Genomic DNA, 22,336 nt, shown 5'->3' with positions numbered 1-22,336 from the left:
CTGTCTTCTTGGTAATCAACGCCGGTGTAGATTTGGCCTTGTGTTGTAGGTTATTGTTCTGCTGAAAATGTGAATTCATCGGTCTCTGGTGTGAAGCAGGTTTCACCAATGGCCTCATGGTAAAATCCCTGAGCAGTTTCATTCCTCTCCTGCAGCTCAGTTCATAACGATGACTGTATCTTTGTGTCTGGGTGGTTTATTACGTAATCCACGGCATAATTGTGAACTTGACCATGCTTAAAGAGATATTCAATGTCTGATGTGTTATTGTTACCCGTCGACCAATCACTGCCCTTCTTTATGAGGCTTTAGAAAAGCTCCCTGGTCTTTGTAGTTGAATCTGTGTTTGAGATGTAATACTTGACTGAGGGACCTTACAGATAGATGTATGTATGGGGGACAGAGGAAGGGTAAGTCATTCAAAAATAAAGTCAACTGCTATTATTTCACACAGTGAGTACATGTAACTTATTATGTAATTTGCAAAGCCACATTTTACTCCTGAACTAATTAAGGCTTGCCAAAAGAAAGGGGCTGAATTCTTATGCAACGACTATATTTTAGTTATTCATTTTTTTTAAATCTCTAAAATATACATTTTCTTCCACTTTGACATTAGACTATTCTGTGTAGATTGACAAAAAAATTAAATAAATTTTAATCCCACGTATTATTGTAAAAGGTGGCCTACAGAATGGCTGTATTTTTTAAACATTTTTTTGTAATTTAGCAGACGCTCTTATCCAGAGCGACTTAGTGAGTGCATACATTTTTTTCATACTGGCCCCCCCGTGGGAATCGAACCCACAACCCTGGCGTTGCAAGCGCCATGCTCTACCAACTGAGCTACACTGTAGACTAGTTGCAGGTCATTTTAAAACACAGATACGCACATACACATTATTATAAATTAGAGGTTGGGCCAGTTTTAAACATTCCACAACAGTCATTATCTAAAGTGAATTACAGGGGAGAAGAATGTGGGAAAACTGAACACAAAAAAACTATAGACTTTATCTGAAGACAATCCATTTCAAACTAAGGCTACCTTAGGCTGTAACTGAGAAAATAATAAAATAGCCTAACGTTTATACATGGTTATATACAGGTAAGAGACTATTTGTTCTCCTAATAAACATGATTGTGCCCACAGTTGAATTTTTAAATGTATTTAAGGCTTAGAAATGTAGGCATGTCTTTCCAACAAAAATATAAATTATTACAGTGGATAGAAAACATATTGATGTTGTTTTACTGGAGGCGTAGGCGACCCCCATGTCACAAACATGTTAGTTTAATGTTTTGCATTCTATGTGTGTACACTACTGGCATATTAACATTACAGCTTCACAACGCCTCTACTAAAGTAGAGGTTTCCGGTTACAAATGAACCAGCGGATATTCACAGGTATTAAGTCTCAAATGACACACTAGGACCTATATAATGCACTACCCTCTGGGCCCTGGTCAAAAATAGTGCACTACATAGGGTAAAGGGTGCCGTTTGTGGCGGAAACCTACAGAGTGGATACAATTATTTTGATAAAGTTGCCTCTATTCACAGACAGGCGATACAATACAGCGGTTGACCCTTGACATGTCCCTCCCTCTGGGCACTCTCATTGGACAATCACAGCTCAAGCTCTACCGTGACTGGCTGTGAAAGATATCAATCAAACTCGCTCTCGAATAGTGGGACTGGGAAATAACTTCTTCCTACGCGTCGAATAAGTTTTGGAACACTAGCCAAACTTTTTGAGCCCTCCCCCACCTCTCTCACACTCATTCCTCTGTCCGTTCTGATGGTAGGCTGGTCACCCAGTGATGGAGACTCGGAGTTCTAAAACGGCGCCGGTAGAAAAGTAATTCCTCGCGGTCGGTTACGGCGAGGATAATAACGGCAAAAGAGATCTAGAATGGAGACGGTTGAGCAGCTCGTGTCGTTTAACCATATCCAAGTCCAGCTAAACGGAGGCTCGCCTTGGGGGTTCACGCTGAAAGGAGGTCTCGAACACGGAGAACCGCTCATCATCACTAAAGTGAGTCGTGATTTGGGTTTCAGAAAGTCACCCACGCGCTCTGTTGTCGTGGAATAATGTTTTTTTTTTTTTTTACTGTTACAGGCTGACTGCTCTGCAACGTTTCATGTAGGCCGATAGCCAATGCAATGTGCATTTGTAAGGCTACATTTCTGTGGTTTAAGTCTCTGTGTGTGAGAGTTACATATTAATTACTAGCTACATGCCCAGTCTGTGTAGAACTGTATGACTGGATACTTTGCCTTTCGTTAGCACTACCATTGTTGACCAACCAGGAAAACAATCGAATCACCAATGTAGTCACACCTCACCGGTAAATGTATCTACAGATGTTTAGAAACTTTTGATATAAAATGTTGGGGACATGCTGTAAGATAATATGCTGATATGCTCCTACCTGTTAATATTTCGGCTATCCCTTTTTTAGATATAGATTACATTTACATTTTAGTCATTTAGCAGACGCTCTTATCCAGAGCGACTTACAGGAGCAATTAGGGTAAAGTGCCTTGCTCAAGGGCACATCGACAGATTTTTCACCTAGTCGGCTCGGGGATTAGAACCAGCGACCTTTCGGTTACTGGCACTATGCTCTTAACCACTAAGATACCTGCCGCCCCATAACATTAAAATTAAACAACTATGTGTGTGTGAGTTAATACACATGTTCTACAGCAGAAGAGGTGGTGTTATTTCTACATGACTGCAGTAGCTTTTATGTCTGTGTCCCAGATGGCACCTTATTCCCTGTTTTAGTGCATTACTTTTGACCAGGATCCATAGGGAATATGGTGCATACGTTTCTGGTCCTTTATCTACTGCAGCTGGGGGTGATAAGAGTTTCTACTGCTAAGAATTGACACAAGGTTGTGTGTGTGTATTGGCAGTTCCACTTCTATTCTCCTGTTCTGATAACGCAATGTTTCCCACCCTGTCACACTGTGTGTGTGTGTGTGTGTGTGTGTGTGTGGTATCCTATGTTACGTACTGTACACTGTTGCTTTTGTCTGCCATATCATAATCTCTCTTGCGCTCTCATTGAAACTTATTGGTTGTGTGTATGACGGCCGGGGTCGCTTCTGACATCTACATTCACCTGAAGCACCAAGAAGGAAAAGCCTGCTTCACTCATCTGGAAACAAGACACTCACTCACTCACTCACTCACTCACTCACTCACTCACTCACTCACTCACTCACTCACTCACTCACTCACTCACTCACTCACTCACTCACTCGTTCTGTCAGTCAGTCAGCACTCACAGAGGAGGGTGTTATGACAACATGGGGACCTGGAGCATAATGATGTAGTATTTTTAAAAAGGAGGGAACAGACAGGGAGAAAATAGATTAGTTTGTAATGGCTTTTAGAAAAGTTTCCATCACTGACACAGTAAAGCACTGTGGTGTGTGTGTGCTCACTCTCTTTTCATTTAGGCCAATCTGATTCATGGTTTAGTTTGCTCTTACTAGGGTCAAGATTTTCAGTCAATGAAGTGTGTGTGTTTGAGAGAGCTGGAGGGAGAGAACACACACACACACACACACACACACACACACCCTGTGGTCTCACTGGTGCATTCTGGTCTACAAAGTTGTTGATTTTTTTTTAAAGCTTCAACAATGAAGATGGAGATGAGACGAGTGCGAGTGAGCGTGTGTGTTGTGTCTTCCAGATTCCCCCCTCTCTGGGCTGGAGAGAGGGCAGCGAGGGGGAACAATAGAGGGATATCCCCCCATTTGGTAGACCTTCTTAGAAAGGGAGCCTCATGTTTTGGCACAATCACAGTCATCCATACACACCACCCATGTGACACACAGGACGCTGGGACATGGACCAGAGAGCGAGAGAGAGATATTTAACGTGTCTTTACTGATAATAATATGGTACAATCAGTGCTTGACTTGGGCAGGAGCTCACCGGAGCTGAGTACGGGCACCTCAAATGTTCTACTGCTTGAGCGTCTGCAGCTCTTATAGAAAATTAACTCAAAAGTATTGTGGAGCTCTTGCAGTTAAATATAAACAGTACCGGCACCTATTTCAGTCCAAGTCGAGCACTGAGTAGAATCCTTTGTCCTCTCTCTCTCTCTCTCTCTGTCTCTCTCTCTCTCTCTCTCACTGTGTGTGTGTGTGTGTGTGTGTTTGTGATTCTACTGTTATCCTGTCTGTTAGGGAGTTAAATGACACTGGTTCAATCTGATAGGATCTATTTCTCTGACCTGCTAGCTAACTAACTGGCTAACCCAAAACATGTGGACTGGCTGCAGACAAAGGAGTCCCTATTCAGCTCTGTATTGTGTGTGAGTGAGACTGTGTTTTTAGATGTTATTATTATAATTACATGAAGGGCAATTCACAAGTTTGGACATCAAAGTGCAGTAAAAGTTCAGTACAGTACATTATAGTGTACTGAACTCTACTGTACAGTACTCTACTTTTCTTTATTGTACTGTACTAGGGATTAAATAAATGAAAGAAAAATTCTAACGTTTAAACTGCCGTTTATCGGTTTTCCATTAAAACAATGAGAGAGAGAGAGAGAAAATTGAATTGAATTGAATTGATGCTGCTCTTGCTTTTCATGAGTGGCGCGTGTAGCAACTAGCTTGTCGTCTTCCAATCACAAGTCATCCAACCGGCACTAGGTTACAGTGATAGCGCTACAGTCTCCCTGTGGCTAGTTATTAGGAGGTCTAGGCTAATCAACGGGCTAGTTATTAGGAGGTCTAGGCTAATCAACGGGCTAGTTATTAGGAGGTCTAGGCTAATCAACGGAAGATGGGATTAAAATGACAGAACTAAAAGTTAAATGAGGACAGGCTAAAAGAGGGAGCGCAGTTATGTAGTCTCAATTAGCCTAGCTAACGTTAGCTAGCTAGCTAGCTCGGTTTGATGCAGTCAATACAGGTACTATGTAATCAGATGAGATGATAAATAACTAGCAATAAGTTAGCCTACCAGAGCAGTCCCTGCTCCCCTCGTCACTCAGACACACGTCCCATGGCCCCTCCCTGCTGCCCCGTGGCCCCTCCCCGCTGCCCCGTGGCCCCTCCCCGCTGCCCCGTGGCCCCTCCCCGCTGCCTCATGGCCCCTCCCCGCTGCCCCGTGGCCCCTCCCTGCTGCCCCGTGGCCCCTCCCCGCTGCCCCATGGCCGCTGCCCCATGGCCGCTGCCCCATGGCCCCTCCCCGTTGCCCCGTGGCCCCTCCCCGCTGCCCCATGGCCACTGCCCCATGGCCCCTCCCTGCTGCCTGTTTCAGTTGCTGCTTTCATACAGCTGCGGTTAATAAAATCACAAAAAAATTGGCTTTTTTCTCTCCTCCTGCTAACATTAGAGCATTGTTTCATTAGGTATTTGTTTAATTGTTATTTTTATGATCGTGTTAGTGGTACTTTTGTCACTTTTTGATAACTGCACTTTGTTTTTAATTCTGTGGGTGGGGGGGAAACTAAACTGTTTTTCGGTTAGGTATTTTTTCTTAACGTTAACATTCCCAATTACATTTAAACGTTCACACCCCTGTACTGTGCTGTTCAAACTTGTGAACCCGACTGTGGTTTGTGACTACAATGGTTTGCCATTGTAACCAATTCAATTGCAGATATTCCGTTAACGATTTTTCTGAAATCCTGTTACTGATTTTGTTAACAGAATTTTGTCTTTTAATCACATAATAATTAATAAACAAAATGTATATCAGTAAAAACACGAAGTAATTGATAGGTCTACCTTTACTTGTTACTTCTGTGAACTTTCATTATCCTCCCTCATGAGGAAGAGAAATTAGAAAATATCTTAAAGATATGTGGGTTTTTGTTAAACTTACAGAAGGCAGAAAAACGTATCCAAAACTAAATATAAGTGTTGATGTTAGTTGTCAGGGGTCTTTACTTCAACATTATATGAATACCTTCGAATACTTTTTCTGGTAGATGTTGTTTAAGACCCCTTTTCCATCTGTTTGACCAGAAATCAAAGCCTTTGCTTATTCCACATTTTTTGGATGGAAAGTGGTTGGAAAATGTACATATACAAAATATAGACTCTTAACTTTCATTTGACATGCTCCTATGAACTTCACTTGTTGGTGCTCATGTGTCCTTTTACATGGAAACGTCATAAAGTCCCAGTGATGTATACTATACGTTTGTGAGTATATATTTTTTTCTTCCAGCTGCGCTTTCTCTCTCCTATCTCTCCTTTCTCTCTCTCTCTCTCCCCCTCTCTATCTCTGGACCCCCTAAGCTGTTCCTACTACATTTACATTTTTGTCATTTAGCAGACGCTCTTATCCAGAGCGACTTACAGGAGCAATTAGGGTTAAGTGCCTTGCTCAAGGGCACATCGACAGATTTTTCACCTAGTCGGCTCGGGGATTAGAACCAGCGACCTTTCGGTTACTGGCACTACGCTCTTAACCACTAAGCTACCTGCCTACTAGGCTTCTCCCTTTTAATAACACTCAGTAATATGACTTGACTCTGCACCGGTACCCCCCTTGTATATAGCCTCCTTACCGTTATTTTATTTTACTTCTTTTTTCTCAACACTTTTTGTTGTTGTTGTTGTTTTATTTTACTTTTTTATTAAGAAATAAATGCATTGTTGGTTAAGGGCTGTAAGTAAGCATTTCACGGTAATGTCTACACCTGTTGTATTCGGCGCATGTGTCAAATACATTTTGATTTGATTAATAACATCAGAGGGGTTGAAAAGACTACTGTTGTTGTCTCACTCCAGATATACGGATGTCTATATATATATATCTCTGTAGTATCTTATAACTTTGCTTAGAAATGTTTTGTGAAACATCTAGACCTATGTAGTGCTTATGAACACTTTATACATGCTCTATAAAGTGTTTATAGGCTTTTATTGTTGGCCGACAAGTAGGCTTGGGCAGTATACCTTATATACCGGGGTATTTGGAAATTAGCCATGGGATGGTTTTTCAATACCGTCAATACATTTGTAGCTACTTTTTAAGTAAATACCTGCAGTCAACTTGTGCAATATGTTAGGAGATAAAGAAGATCGAGTTCTTCATTTCACCTGTCACATTATTTAACATTATGAAGCTGTCCGTAGTTCCCCAGAACAGTTGAGCCAGTCACGTGTTTGTTTGTAAATAGCACAACTGGAGAAAGCGGGAGTCCAGCTGTGTATTTATTTTTTGTAAAAAAAAAATTGAGTCCAGCTGTGTATTTACAGGGGTCGCATTTTATATTAAAAGTAAAGTGTTGTTTTGCTTCAGTAGTGATCAAGGGAGTGAAACTGTAGTGAAACAGAAAATACATTAGTGAAACACAATCGGCAGAAAATAGCTTCATTTTCATCAGATGACAACAGAAGTGAAACACTATTTGGCTGGCAGCCACACAAGTAAATGCACGGTCATCATATTTCTAATGCTTATCATAGAAAGAATGTAGCCAGCTACATTTTAATAATGTTTTGCATAAAGTTAATCTTGCATTTTACCTGAGAAAAGTAGGCTAGGTACACTGTGAAAAGTACCAGAGAAAAGTAGCTACACGTCACTCAGAGCTCTGTCTGTCGATTGAACGCCCGTTGGTGAATTCTCATCCGAGTGGAGAAGTGCAACTGAAGCACAACATTAGTCTGATGCCGAGGAGAAATTACAATAAGAAGCATTATAGATCTGCGTTTACAAAACGCAGCAAGATATTTGTTATGCGTTTTATATTTTTTTAAATTATGTGTGGAAAAAAACACAGAATTCTGCATTAATGCGATCCCTGAGCTTAACTTGCTAGTTATCTCAGTGTGTCTGAATTAATAAGAGGGCATCAGATAGTGTTAGCTTTCTGCCGTGTTTGAGAAATCTGGACAGCTGAAATCTGGACAGCTGAAATCTGGACAGCTCAAACATGCTGCTCCAGAGCCAGTACTGTTCTTCCTTATATTAATATAATAATAATATGCCATTTAGCAGACGCTTTTATCCAAAGCGACTTACAGTCATGCGTGCATACATTTTAATGTATGGGTGGTCCCGGGGATCGAACCCACTACCCTGGCGTTACAAGCGTCATGGTCTACCATTTGAGTTACAGAGGACCACTTCAGACAAGCATGCGTCAAAAGTTTGTCTCTCGTTCACATTCGCTTGTAAATGTCCAAACTCACCAAAAATGACATTCGGTTGTTCATACCTATATATGTATAACTTTATGAGTTGGATTGCCTGTCTTTGCAATTCGTTTATTTTCGTTTGCGCTCATTAGTATATTTAGCTACCAGCTTCCTTGGAAATTCTCTATTACTTGTGCTAATTTCGTTAGCATTCTGGTAATATAGGCCAAATGGGCTTTTTTTGTAATTTTTGGCGCCCCCTTGTGTACTAAGCCAGTAATACCATAAATCCTGGGATGAGAGAAGGACGGTATGACGATATAAAAATCTGGATGCCGCCCAACCCTACCGAATCGACCTGAGAACCACAGTCCAGTTACGGTCGTAGTTAACCCAACGTTAACGGTTTTAAATGTTGTACAGGTTTTAAACTGGCTGTAACATGACAATCTGCTTTATGCAGAAACTCAATGAGAATCTCTTTACTAGTCGCCCCATATCAATATTTAACACTGTAAATCACTAGCGTTGTTATTACATTTACATTTAAATTTTAGTCATTTAGCAGACGCTCTTATCCAGAGCGACTTACAGTTAGTGAATACATATATATATATTTTTTTCATACTGGTCCCCCGTGGGAATCAAACCCACAACCCTGGCGTTGCAAACGCCATGCTCTAACAGCTGAGCTACATCCCTGCCGGCCATTCCCTCCCCTACCCTGGACAACGCTAGGCCAATTGTGCGCTGCCCATGAGTCTCCCGGTCGCGGCCGGCTGTGACAGAGCCTGGATTCGAACCAGGATCTCTAGTGGCACAGCTAGCACTGCGATGCAGTGCCTTAGACCACTGCGTCACTCAGGAGATACATTTACATTTTAGTCATTTAGCAGACGCTCTTATCCAGAGCAACTTACAGGAGCAATTAGGGTTAAGTGCCTTGCTCAAGGGCACATCGACAGATTTTTCACCTAGTCGGCTCGGGGAATAGAACCAGCGACCTTTCGGTTACTGGCCCAGCGCTCTTAACCACTAAGCTACCTGCCGCCCACAGAGCTCTATTCTGTAAGCGCATGGGCCGTGTCCTGTTTTTAATCGTATTTTACAACGCTCCCAAAACCACAACAACCTTTTTAAATGTAATTATGAGAATGATATGTAATTTCCTTTATATGTTATGTAAGGACAATCATGTGTGTTTTTTGTTTGTGTGTTTTACAGTTTGTTCCTTTGTTTGTGTGTATGCGTGTGTGTGTGTGCATGTGTGTTTACAGTTTTGTCCAGCGTTATCATGCCTTAACCACAAAAAGCACAGTAAAGCCTCGATACCAGAGCTCAATGTGGTGTGGGGGTGTCCACATGGGTCCTCTGGAAAAACGGACAAATACCTCTTTTATATTCTGTGTTCTTTCCTTCTTTTTTCAGCACTACTCTTTCTCTCTCTCTCTCTCTCTCCTCCATTCCTTCACCCCTTTCCTGGGTATGCAAACGTATTTCGTTTCATAGCAGTCCTTCGTTCTCAAGCTGTGGCGTCACTGGTAAAACACACACATAAACACATACATATAAACGCGCACACACACACACACTCGGTGTAAAGTAGTCATACTTTCTTTCCTCTCCTCCACTTTAAATTAATCAAATCAAATCAAAGGTTATTGGTTGCATACACAGATTTAGAGATGTAATCGCAAGTGTAGCTAAATGCTTGTGTTTCTAGCTCCAACAGTGCAGTAATACCTAATAAATGAAATACCTAGCAATACAAAACAATACACACATAATCCAGAAAAATAAAACAGTCGAAGTAGTGAGTAGGAACCAATGTTTTTAGGAACAAGTAGGGAATTGGGGAATTTGCGGTGGAGTGGGGACGGTTTTGTGTTACACATCGAGCTTTGAACGTTTTGATCTGATGTTTAAGATGGGTCATTAATTATAGTTAGGCTGTTGAGAGAGTTAACATTTAGTTGGTGCTTGACATTTAATTATAGTTTGCGTTTTTATCCAGATCTAAGAACAAGATTCTTGGCGCTGATTGGACATTATTGTGGAGAGAGACATTTGTTCTGCTGTGTGTAACTAGGGGCTGAAGGGGCCTGGGAGGGAGAGAGAATGAGATAGGAGCTGGTGGGCCTGAAAGAGTGGGAGAAAAGTGAGGGAGGGAGAGAAAGAAGGGGGGTTGGTGTGGTTGCTGTCTGATGGAATGTGTGTTTGGCTGGTTGCTTAGTGATGGAGAGGAGAGATAGAAGATAATACTATAACTAGCTGGGAGTGAGTGGGGGGGGGGGGGTTCTGGATCCCAGGTAGCAACACGGTTACGCAACCTCTCTCTCTCCTCTCTCTGTCTCTATCCCCTCGCTCTCACTCTATTTCTCTCTGCATCGCTCTCTCTCGCTCTGTCTTCTGTGGACTTCATCAGGTGAAGATGGCAGGTCATTTAAAAATGTGTTAAATGTATGGACAAGCGAAAGGGCTGACCATTTGGCGAGGTTGCAGTGGTGTGGCCTCTGATTCACGCACATACACACACACACACTCCTCTCTCAAGTTACACACTCCCACGTAACACACATCTGACGTTTCAGCCAGTGTTTGAACGCGTCCAGTTGAAAAACCCCCACCAAAGAACCTTATCTTTCCAGGGAGAGGGAGAGCGGGGGAGAGAGAGAGAGAGAGAGGTTGGTTTTGGTGAAGTGGGCAAGGTCGTTTGACACACATTATCAGGTTAAACGGTTCACCATTGCTTGATTCGTGTGTGCATGTCATGAAATTGGTTGGGCCCCTCCCCCCAACACACACACACACACACACACACACACACACACACCCTTCTTTTCCTCAATTCTGACACTGATTGATCAATCTTCGTGTGGCTTTTGACCGCTAGGTCAGAGACCTCCTGACTTGGTCTATTGTCCAGCCTGAACACCAGATCTAATCAGGACCATATTCACCAACCGGAGTAGGGATGAAATTGCCCCCTAGACACTGATCTGGGGTCAGTTTAGCATTTTCCCTACTAATGTTGAAGGTTAGGATAGGGGGAATGGAAGCTGATCCTAGAATGGCTTTGTTGGTGATAGTTGTGAGGGTCTGAGTTTGGTAGGATGTTCATTCTCTGCTGGTGCTTCAGTTGTGTGTGTCAATTAGTCTTTTGAGTTTGATGGCTTCATCCATCAATTTGTTGTGCATATTTTAAAGGTAAGGTTTACTCCCAAATCAAACTTTGAGTATTTTCATACCTCAAGTGGTTTAAAGTAAGGTTGAGTTCTATTCATCAATATGTAACGACACAGATTTCAAAATTCAAACTGGAAACAGGGAAAACATACTTCTTGCAAACCTTTAACTACTAGTACTGTACGTGATCGGGTGAAAAATAGACAATTACATATCTTCATTTTTTTTTGGGGGGGGGGATATAATATTATATCGATACTTCAACGGCTGTACCTGCTCCATCTTCTTTTGAAATCGTGAGCCAACATGCTATTTATTTCCCTGACTGATAAAAAATAATTTTCTCATGCTCTCTCTTGTCTCTCTGCAGGAGACATATATTGAGCGATATGTTTGGAGCACCATCCATCGCAATAAAATCGCAGGATCGAATCGTAATACATATAGAATCGTGAGAATCGTAATACATATCGGCACCAAAGTATCGTGATGATATCGTACACTGCCCTACGTACTCTAATATAGAAACGTAGATGTTGACATATTGTGTGTCTCTCAAAGACCTTTCTATGATCTATGATGTCAGTCTACAGATGAAAAAAAGAGAATTCCTTCCTAGCTGTGAGCGATGGGACCAGTTGGCAGCCAGTGAGGCGGATGTAGAGATGTGTCCCAAATGGCACCCTATTCCCTATATAGTGCACTAGTTTTGACAAGGGCCCGTAGGTCGAAAGTAGTGCACTATATAGTGAATAGGGTGCCATCTGGGGGACACAGCAGCAGATTTTGAGTTTTGTATTCAGCTTAAACACCACAGAGGGCTATGAGAGAAAGGCTAACGGGGTCCAACGGTGAGTTTCTATTGGCTTAGCGGAGACTGTACTGGACTCGAGGGTTGCGTCCCAAATGGCACCCTCCTTACATGGAGCAGGTCAAAGTAGTGCACTAGAGGGTGATGGTTTAATTGGTTTGATGAATGACTCTATTCTTTGGAGTGAGAGAGAGAGAGAGATGTAATGTAAAGGGCCAGACTGTAATAGTAGAGTGTGTGTGATATCAAGGGGGAGTCTGTACGCCGGTTGGAGTGGTGAGTGTGGTGTGTGTGTGTGTCACATGATGATCGGTTGGACTCGGAGTGGTGTGTGTGTGTGTGTGGTCAGTCCACCAGAGGCAAACAGAAAGAGGAATGTAAAAACTTTCCACAGAGAAGCATTCCTCCTCTCTTAAACAAAACACACACGGTTCCACACAGGAAGTCTCCCTGTTTCCATTTGTCTTCTTCATTTTTAGAAGTAATTAATTTTCTTATCTGTGTTCTCAGCAAGTTGTTTTTGTCTCTCTCCCTCTCTCCTCCTCCTTTCTCTCTCCCCCTCTCTCTCCCTCTCTCCTCCTCCTTTCTCTCTCCCTCTCTCCTCCTCCTGTCTCTCTCCCTCTCTCCTCCTCCTTTCTCTCTCGCTCCACTCCTCCTCCTTTCTCTCTCCCTCTCTCCTCCTCCTTTCTCTCTCGCTCCACTCATCCTCCTTTCTCTCTCCCTCTCTCCTCCTCCTTTCTCTCTCCCCCTCCTGTCTCTCTCCCTCTCTCCTCCTCCTTTCTCTCTCCCTCTCTCCTCCTCCTTTCTCTCTCCCCCTCCTTTCTCTCTCCCTCCTCCTCCTTTCTCTCTCCTCCTCCTTTCTCTCTCCCCCTCCTTTCTCTCTCCCTCTCTCCTCCTCCTTTCTCTCTCCCTCTCTCCTCCTCCTTTCTCTCTCCCCTTCCTTTCTCTCTCCCTCTCTCCTCCTCCTTTCTCTCTCGCTCTCTCCTCCTCCTGTCTCTCTCCCTCTCTCCTCCTCCTTTCTCTCTCCCTCTCTCCTCCTCCTTTCTCTCTCCCCTTCCTTTCTCTCTCCCTCTCTCCTCCTCCTTTCTCTCTCGCTCTCTCCTCCTCCTGTCTCTCTCCCTCTCTCCTCCTCCTTTCTCTCTCCCTCTCTCCTCCTCCTTTCTCTCTCCCTCTCTCCTCCTCCTTTTTCTCTCCCTCTCTCCTCCTCCTTTCTCTCTCCCTCTCTCCTCCTCCTTTCTCTCTCCCCCTCCTTTCTCTCTCCCTCTCTCCCCCTCCTTTCTCTCTCCCTCTCTCCTCCTCCTGTCTCTCTCGCTCCACTCCTCCTAACTAGCTAATGACAGTATTTTCACCCACTCTGATATTAAACTGGGTTCTGCAGCCTTAATGGAACCTTATTCTGTTTCAGTGCACAACTTAAGGCTCTGGTCAAAAGTAGTGCACTATATAGGGAATTTGGTGCCATTTGATAAGAATCCATTGAAATGGGTCCAAGTGTGTCAGTGATCCATATCGAGGCTCCAGACTCCAGGGGCCTCATTTATCAATCATGCGTAGGCACAAATCTGTGCTACTATTGTTTGTACAGATGAACGTGGTACCTTCAGGCGTTTTGGAAATTGCTCCCAAGGATGAACCAGACTTGTGGAGGTCTACAATTGTTTTTTCTGAGGTCTTGGCTGATTTTCTTTTGATTTTCCTATGATGTCAAGCAAAGAGGCATTGAGTTTGAAGGTAGGCCTTGAAATACATCCACAGGTACACCTCCAATTGATTAAAATGATGTCAATTAGCCTATTAGAAGCTTCCAAATCCATGACATCATTTTCTGGAATTTTCCAAGCTGTTTAAAGGCACAGTCAACTTTTATTTTTATGTTTTATTTTATTTTATATATTTTTTAAGGGGGTAGATCAGCTTAATATTGCAGATAGATTGTAACTTCCATCAATGTAATTGTCTGCATCACTTCCAATCCCCCATGTAAAAAAAAAAAAAAAAATATATATATATATATATATATATATATATATATATATATATATATATATATATATATATATACATACATACATACATACATACATACATACATACATACATACATACATACATATGCTTTAAAAAATATATACAGTGGGGAGAACAAGTATTTGATACACTGCTGATTTTGCAGGTTTTCCTACTTACAAAGCATGTAGAGGTCTGTAATTTTCATCATAGGTACACTTTAACTGTGAGAGACGGAATCTAAAACAAAAATCCAGAAAATCACATTGTATGATTTTTAAGTAATTAATTTGCATTTTATTTCATGACATAAGTATTTGATCACCTACCAACCAGTAAGAATTCCGGTTCTCACAGACCTGTTAGTTTTTATTTAAGAAGCCCTCCTGTTCTCCACTCATTACCTGTATTAACTGCACCTGTTTGAACTCGTTACCTGTATAAAAGACACCTGTCCACACACTCAATCAAACAGACTCCAACCTCCACAATGGCCAAGACCAGAGAGCTGTGTAAGGATATCAGGGATAAAATTGTAGACCTGCACAAGGCTGGGATGGGCTACAGGACAATAGGCAAGCAGCTTGGTGAGAAGGCAACAACTGTTGGCGCAATTATTAGAAAATGGAAGAAGTTCAAGATGACAGTCAATCACCCTCGGTCTGGGGCTCCATGCAAGATCTCACCTCGTGGGGCATCAATGATCATGAGGAAGGTGAGGGATCAGCCCAGAACTACACGGCAGGACCTGGTCAATGACCTGAAGAGAGCTGGGACCACAGTCTCAAAGAAAACCATTAGTAACACACTACGCCGTCATGGATTAAAATCCTGCAGCGCACGCAAGGTCCCCCTGCTCAAGCCAGCGCATGTCCAGGCCCGTCTGAAGTTTGCCAATGACCATCTGGATGATCCAGAGGAGGAATGGGAGAAGGTCATGTGGTCTGATGAGACAAAATAGCGTTTTTTGGTCTAAACTCCACTCGCCGTGTTTGGAGGAAGAAGCAGGATGAGCACAACCCCAAGAACACCATCCCAACCGTGAAGCATGGAGGTGGAAACATCATTCTTTGGGGATGCTTTTCTGCAAAGGGGACAGGACGACTGCACCGTATTGAGGGGAGGATGGATGGGGCCATGTATCGCGAGATCTTGGCCAACAACCTCCTTCCCTCAGTAAGAGCATTGAAGATGGGTCGTGGCTGGGTCTTCCAGCATGACAACGACCCGAAACACACAGCCAGGGCAACTAAGGAGTGGCTCCATAAGAAGCATCTCAAGGTCCTGGAGTGGCCTAGCCAGTCTCCAGACCTGAACCCAATAGAAAATCTTTGGAGGGAGCTGAAAGTCCGTATTGCCCAGCGACAGCCCCGAAACCTGAAGCATCTGGAGAAGGTCTGTATGGAGGAGTGGGCCAAAATCCCTGCTGCAGTGTGTGCAAATCTGGTCAAGACCTACAGGAAACGTATGATCTCTGTAATTGCAAACAAAGGTTTCTGTACCAAATATTAAGTTCTGCTTTTCTGATGTATCAAATACTTATGTCATGCAATAAAATGCAAATTAATTACTTCAAAATCATACAATGTGATTTTCTGGATTTTTGTTTTAGATTCCGTCTCTCACAGTTGAAGTGTACCTATGATAAAAATTACAGACCTCTACATGCTTTGTAAGTAGGAAAACCTGCAAAATCGGCAGCCACTGTATATTCCCCTTTATTACTTTCCAACCCCACCACCCTTTCCCTACTTGGAGGAAACTAGTGAACAACAATGCTTAGGCCTCTACTTCCAGCTTATACTTACTATCTACATTTTATGGACACAGTCAATTTTTCAATAATTATATGGAACAGTTAACTTCTGACCCACTGGAATTTTGATACAGTGAATTATAAGTGAAATAATCTGTCTGTAAACAATTGTTGGAAAAATTACTTGTGTCATGCACAAAGTAGATGTCCTAACCGACTTGCCAAAACTATAGTTTGTTAACAAGAAATTTGTGGAGTGGTTGAAAAATGAGTTTTAATGACTCCAACTATGTAAACTTCCGACTTCAACTGTACATTTTATGGACACAGTCAATTTTACAGTTTTTCTATTTTGTTTGTTTTTACTCCTGAACTTCCTCAACCTCTCCGATCATTTTCATGATTTTAAATATGAAGTTTTTCTTGAGTGTGTGTGTGTAAATTTACACACAGCCATGACCATGTGTCAGAGCATGTTGAGTGACCATGTGTCATAGCATGTTGAGTGACCATGTGTCAGAGCATGTTGAGTGACCATGTGTCAGAGCATCTTGAGTGACCAACATGCAGAGTTGAGCGGTTGGAAATCCAGCTCATCTCTCACAGAGCGACTTGCGCACAGGCACTCCATGTCCTTTCCAACACTCACAAATTCGCTCCATTCATTAAAATCACTAATTAACCAACACCCATCTATTTTTGCAACTACCTTGACCTACCATTTGGTTTTGAAGTATTGAAACCAAACCATAAGATTTGAATGAACATAACTTTAATAAACAACATGAAAAGGTGACTGTAAGAAGTGCTCATCATTTCAAATAGGCTACATGTCGTATTAAACAGCATATAAACACTTTAAATAGGTCAGGAGCCAGACAGGGAGCCTAAGAAGGAACGAAAATGAATTATTTAGGCTCTATTATGTCAAGGTTATACTCTACAAAGAAATGCATTGTGAAACATTTGTGAGTGCGACACACTAGGCTGGTAGGGAGTCCAGGGACATTAAGCGCTCAGCATTTAAACAACATTTAGTTGTATTAAATCATTATAATCTATAAATTGCGCATATAGGCTGTGACTTACTTAGAATGAAATAAAAATGAAATGAAAAATGCCTTATTAGGCTCAGTCTTGAATTCACTTTTAGAGTTTGGACAGAGTCTGTGGCTTCAGGCTCATGTGATGGTGCCTGGAGAGCAGGCCAGCAGCGGAGAATACCCTCTCAGTGCTTGCAGAGCAAAATATATGTTGAAAATGTCTGAAATTGTATTTCCATTGTGAATTCATGCAACATACAGTGTACATACATATATATATATACAGTGAGGGAAAAAAGTATTTGATCCCCTGCTGATTTTGTACATTTGCCCACTGACAAAGAAATGATCAGTCTATAATTTTAATGGTAGGTTTATTTGAACAGTGAGAGACAGAATAACAACAAAAAAATCCAGAAAAACGCATGTAAAAAAGTTATAAATTGATTTGCATTTTAATGAGGGAAATAAATATTTGACCCCTCTGCAAAACATGACTTAGTACTTGGTGGCAAAACCCTTGTTGGCAATCACAGAGTTCAGACGTTTCTTGTAGTTGGCCACCAGGTTTGCACACATCTCAGGAGGGATTTTGTCCCACTCCTCTATGCAGATCTTCTCCAAGTCATTAAGGTTTCGAGGCTGACGTTTGGCAACTCGAACCTTCAGCTCACTCCACAGATTTTCTATGGGATTAAGGTCTGGAGACTGGCTAGGCCACTCCAGGACCTTAATGTGCTTCTTCTTGAGCCACTCCTTTGTTGCCTTGGCCGTGTGTTTTGGGTCATTGTCATGCTGGAATACCCATCCACGACCCATTTTCAATGCGCTGGCTGAGGGAAGGAGGATCTCACCCAAGATTTGACGGTACATGGCCCCGTCCATCGTCCCTTTGATGCAGTGAAGTTGTCATGTCCCCTTAGCAGAAAAACACCCCCAAAGCATAATGTTTCCACCTCCATGTTTGACGGTGGGGATGGTGTTCTTGGGGTCATAGGCAGCATTCCTCCTCCTCCAAACATGGCGAGTTGAGTTGATGCCAAAGAGCTCGATTTTGGTCTCATCTGACCACAACACTTTCACCCAGTTCTCTGAATCATTCAGATGTTCATTGGCAAACTTCAGACGGGCATGTATATGTGCTTTCTTGAGCAGGGGGACCTTGCGGGCGCTGCAGGATTTCAGTCCTTCACGGCGTAGTGTGTTACCAATTGTTTTCTTGGTGACTATGGTCCCAGCTGCCTTGAGATCATTGACAAGATCCTCCCGTGTAGTTCTGGGCTGATTTCTCACCGTTCTCATGATCATTGCAACTCCACGAGGTGAGATCTTGCTTGGAGCCCCAGGCCGAGGGAGATTGACAGTTCTTTTGTGTTTCTTCCATTTGCGAATAATCGCACCAACTGTTGTCACCTTCTCACCAAGCTGCTTGGCGATGGTCTTGTAGCCCATTCCAGCCTTGTGTAGGTCTACAATATTGTCCCTGACATCCTTGGAGAGCTCTTTGGTCTTGGCCATGGTGGAGAGTTTGGAATCTGATTGATTGATTGCTTCTGTGGACAGGTGTCTTTTATACAGGTAACAAGCTGAGATTAGGAGCACTCCCTTTAAGAGTGTGCTCCTAATCTGAGCTCGTTACCTGTATAAAAGACACCTGGAAGCCAGAAATCTTTCTGATTGCAAATCAATTTATAACATTTTTGACATGCGTTTTTCTGGATTTTGTTGTTGTTATTCTGTCTCTCACTGTTCAAATAAACCTACCATTAAAATTATAGACTGATAATTTCTTTGTCAGTGGGCAAACGTACAAAATCAGCAGGGGATCAAATACTTTTTTCCCTCACTGTATGTATATATGTATGTATATACATACATACATACATACATACATACATACATACATACATACCACACCTACTCATTCAAGGGTTTTTCTTTATTTTTACTGTTTTACTTTGAGACTGGAGGTCAGAGGTTGAGGAGCAGGCCATGGGGAAGAGTGTGTGTGTGAGAGAGAGAGAGAGAGAGAGAGAGAGAGATGGGTGTGTGGTAGTGGGGTAAAGTGCAAAGTGAAACGTTCCAACACACACCTGGGAAAACTCTGAGTAGAGTTAAACCATGTCTGGGTCATGAAAACAGTCAGGTCAAACTATGAAGACAGTCAGGTCAAACCATGTCTGGATCATGAAGACAGTCAGGTCAAACCATGAAGACAGTCAGGTCAAACCATGAAGACAGTCAGGTCAAACCATGAAGACAGTCAGGTCAAACCATGTCTGGATCATGAAGACAGTCAGGTCAAACCATGAAGACAGTCAGGTCAAACCATGAAGACAGTCAGGTCAAACCATGAAGACAGTCAGGTCAAACCATGAAGACAGTCAGGTCAAACCATGAAGACAGTCAGGTCAAACCATGAAGACAGTCAGGTCAAACCATGTCTGGATCATGAAGACAGTCAGGTCAAACCATGAAGACAGTCAGGTCAAACCATGAAGACAGTCAGGTCAAACCATGAAGACAGTCAGGTCAAACCATGAAGACAGTCAGGTCAAACCATGTCTGGACCATGAAGACAGTCAGGTCAAACTATGTCTGGATCATGAAGACAGTCAGGTCAAACCATGAAGACAGTCAGGTCAAACCATGTCTGGATCATGAAGACAGTCAGGTCAAACCATGAAGACAGTCAGGTCAAACCATGTCTGGATCATGAAGACAGTCAGGTCAAACCATGAAGACAGTCAGGTCAAACCATGAAGACAGTCAGGTCAAACCATGAAGACAGTCAGGTCAAACCATGAAGACAGTCAGGTCAAACCATGTCTGGATCATGAAGACAGTCAGGTCAAACCATGAAGACAGTCAGGTCAAACCATGAAGACAGTCAGGTCAAACCATGAAGACAGTCAGGTCAAACCATGAAGACAGTCAGGTCAAACCATGAAGACAGTCAGGTCAAACCATGTCTGGATCATGAAGACAGTCAGGTCAAACCATGAAGACAGTCAGGTCAAACCATGAAGACAGTCAGGTCAAACCATGAAGACAGTCAGGTCAAACCATGAAGACAGTCAGGTCAAACCATGTCTGGACCATGAAGACAGTCAGGTCAAACTATGTCTGGATCATGAAGACAGTCAGGTCAAACCATGAAGACAGTCAGGTCAAACCATGTCTGGATCATGAAGACAGTCAGGTCAAACTATGTCTGGATCATGAAGGCAGTCAGGTCAAACCATGAAGACAGTCAGGTCAAACCATGTCTGGATCATGAAGACAGTCAGGTCAAACCATGAAGACAGTCAGGTCAAACCATGAAGACAGTCAGGTCAAACCATGAAGACAGTCAGGTCAAACCATGAAGACAGTCAGGTCAAACCATGTCTGGATCATGAAGACAGTCAGGTCAAACCATGAAGACAGTCAGGTCAAACCATGAAGACAGTCAGGTCAAACCATGAAGACAGTCAGGTCAAACCATGAAGACAGTCAGGTCAAACCATGTCTGGATCATGAAGACAGTCAGGTCAAACCATGAAGACAGTCAGGTCAAACCATGAAGACAGTCAGGTCAAACCATGTCTGGACCATGAAGACAGTCAGGTCAAACTATGTCTGGATCATGAAGACAGTCAGGTCAAACCATGAAGACAGTCAGGTCAAACCATGTCTGGATCATGAAGACAGTCAGGTCAAACCATGAAGACAGTCAGGTCAAACCATGTCTGGATCATGAAGACAGTCAGGTCAAACCATGAAGACAGTCAGGTCAAACCATGAAGACAGTCAGGTCAAACCATGAAGACAGTCAGGTCAAACCATGTCTGGATCATGAAGACAGTCAGGTCAAACCATGAAGACAGTCAGGTCAAACCATGAAGACAGTCAGGTCAAACCATGAAGACAGTCAGGTCAAACCATGAAGACAGTCAGGTCAAACCATGTCTGGATCATGAAGACAGTCAGGTCAAACCATGAAGACAGTCAGGTCAAACCATGAAGACAGTCAGGTCAAACCATGTCTGGACCATGAAGACAGTCAGGTCAAACTATGTCTGGATCATGAAGACAGTCAGGTCAAACCATGAAGACAGTCAGGTCAAACCATGTCTGGATCATGAAGACAGTCAGGTCAAACCATGTCTGGATCATGAAGACAGTCAGGTCAAACCATGAAGACAGTCAGGTCAAACCATGAAGACAGTCAGGTCAAACCATGTCTGGACCATGAAGACAGTCAGGTCAAACTATGTCTGGATCATGAAGACAGTCAGGTCAAACCATGAAGACAGTCAGGTCAAACCATGTCTGGATCATGAAGACAGTCAGGTCAAACCATGAAGACAGTCAGGTCAAACCATGTCTGGATCATGAAGACAGTCAGGTCAAACCATGAAGACAGTCAGGTCAAACCATGAAGACAGTCAGGTCAAACCATGAAGACAGTCAGGTCAAACCATGTCTGGATCATGAAGACAGTCAGGTCAAACCATGAAGACAGTCAGGTCAAACCATGAAGACAGTCAGGTCAAACCATGAAGACAGTCAGGTCAAACCATGAAGACAGTCAGGTCAAACCATGTCTGGATCATGAAGACAGTCAGGTCAAACCATGAAGACAGTCAGGTCAAACCATGAAGACAGTCAGGTCAAACCATGTCTGGACCATGAAGACAGTCAGGTCAAACTATGTCTGGATCATGAAGACAGTCAGGTCAAACCATGAAGACAGTCAGGTCAAACCATGTCTGGATCATGAAGACAGTCAGGTCAAACTATGTCTGGATCATGAAGACAGTCAGGTCAAACCATGAAGACAGTCAGGTCAAACCATGAAGACAGTCAGGTCAAACTATGAAGGCAGTCAGGTCAAACCATGAAGGCAGTCAGGTCAAACCATGAAGGCAGTCAGGTCAAACTATGAAGACAGTCAGGTCAAACCATGTCTGGATCATGAAGACAGTCAGGTCAAACCATGTCTGGATCATGAAGACAGTCAGGTCAAACCATGTCTGAATCATGAAGACAGTCAGACTGATTGAATGCTAACAGACTTGTAGACGCCAGAGTTGAGTTCTGTCTGTTTCTTTTCTGTCTCATTTAGCTCTGTTTAGGTGACGTTAAATTACACTCAAACTGACTATTTAAACACTTTTAGCTTGGCTATGGAATAGACTGTTGCTATGAGAATATACTGTTGCTAGGGAAAAAATAAGCCTAGTGATTGTTGCTGTTTAGGATGATTTATAACACACACACACACACACACACACACACACGTGCGTGGGGGCACACACACACACACACACACACACACTCATGATCACAATGTTCCATGAGGAAGGAGAAGTTGAGGGTAGCGGTGACACACCTTTCTGTGGAAACATCTTG

The 22,336-nt window shown here is 42.8% G+C and overlaps 1 protein-coding gene across 1 annotated transcript in view; it reads left to right on the top strand.

Annotated features, from left to right (window-relative positions):
- The first annotated feature begins 1,760 nt into the window (after positions 1 to 1,760).
- The window catches only part of LOC121554473 (protein Shroom4-like), a 35,257-nt gene continuing 14,681 nt past the window's right edge, over positions 1,761 to 22,336 (top strand). The window contains exon 1 of the mRNA XM_041868071.1: positions 1,761 to 2,039. Within this exon, the coding sequence (XP_041724005.1) occupies positions 1,917 to 2,039 (123 nt within the window). The 5' untranslated portion in view covers positions 1,761 to 1,916. The remainder of the gene's footprint in view (positions 2,040 to 22,336) is intronic.

This window comes from Coregonus clupeaformis, chromosome 27 (genome assembly GCF_020615455.1).
Source record: "Coregonus clupeaformis isolate EN_2021a chromosome 27, ASM2061545v1, whole genome shotgun sequence".
In the NCBI taxonomy this organism is placed as follows: Eukaryota; Metazoa; Chordata; class Actinopteri; order Salmoniformes; family Salmonidae; genus Coregonus; species Coregonus clupeaformis.
This window is presented reverse-complemented; position numbering and strand designations above follow the sequence as displayed.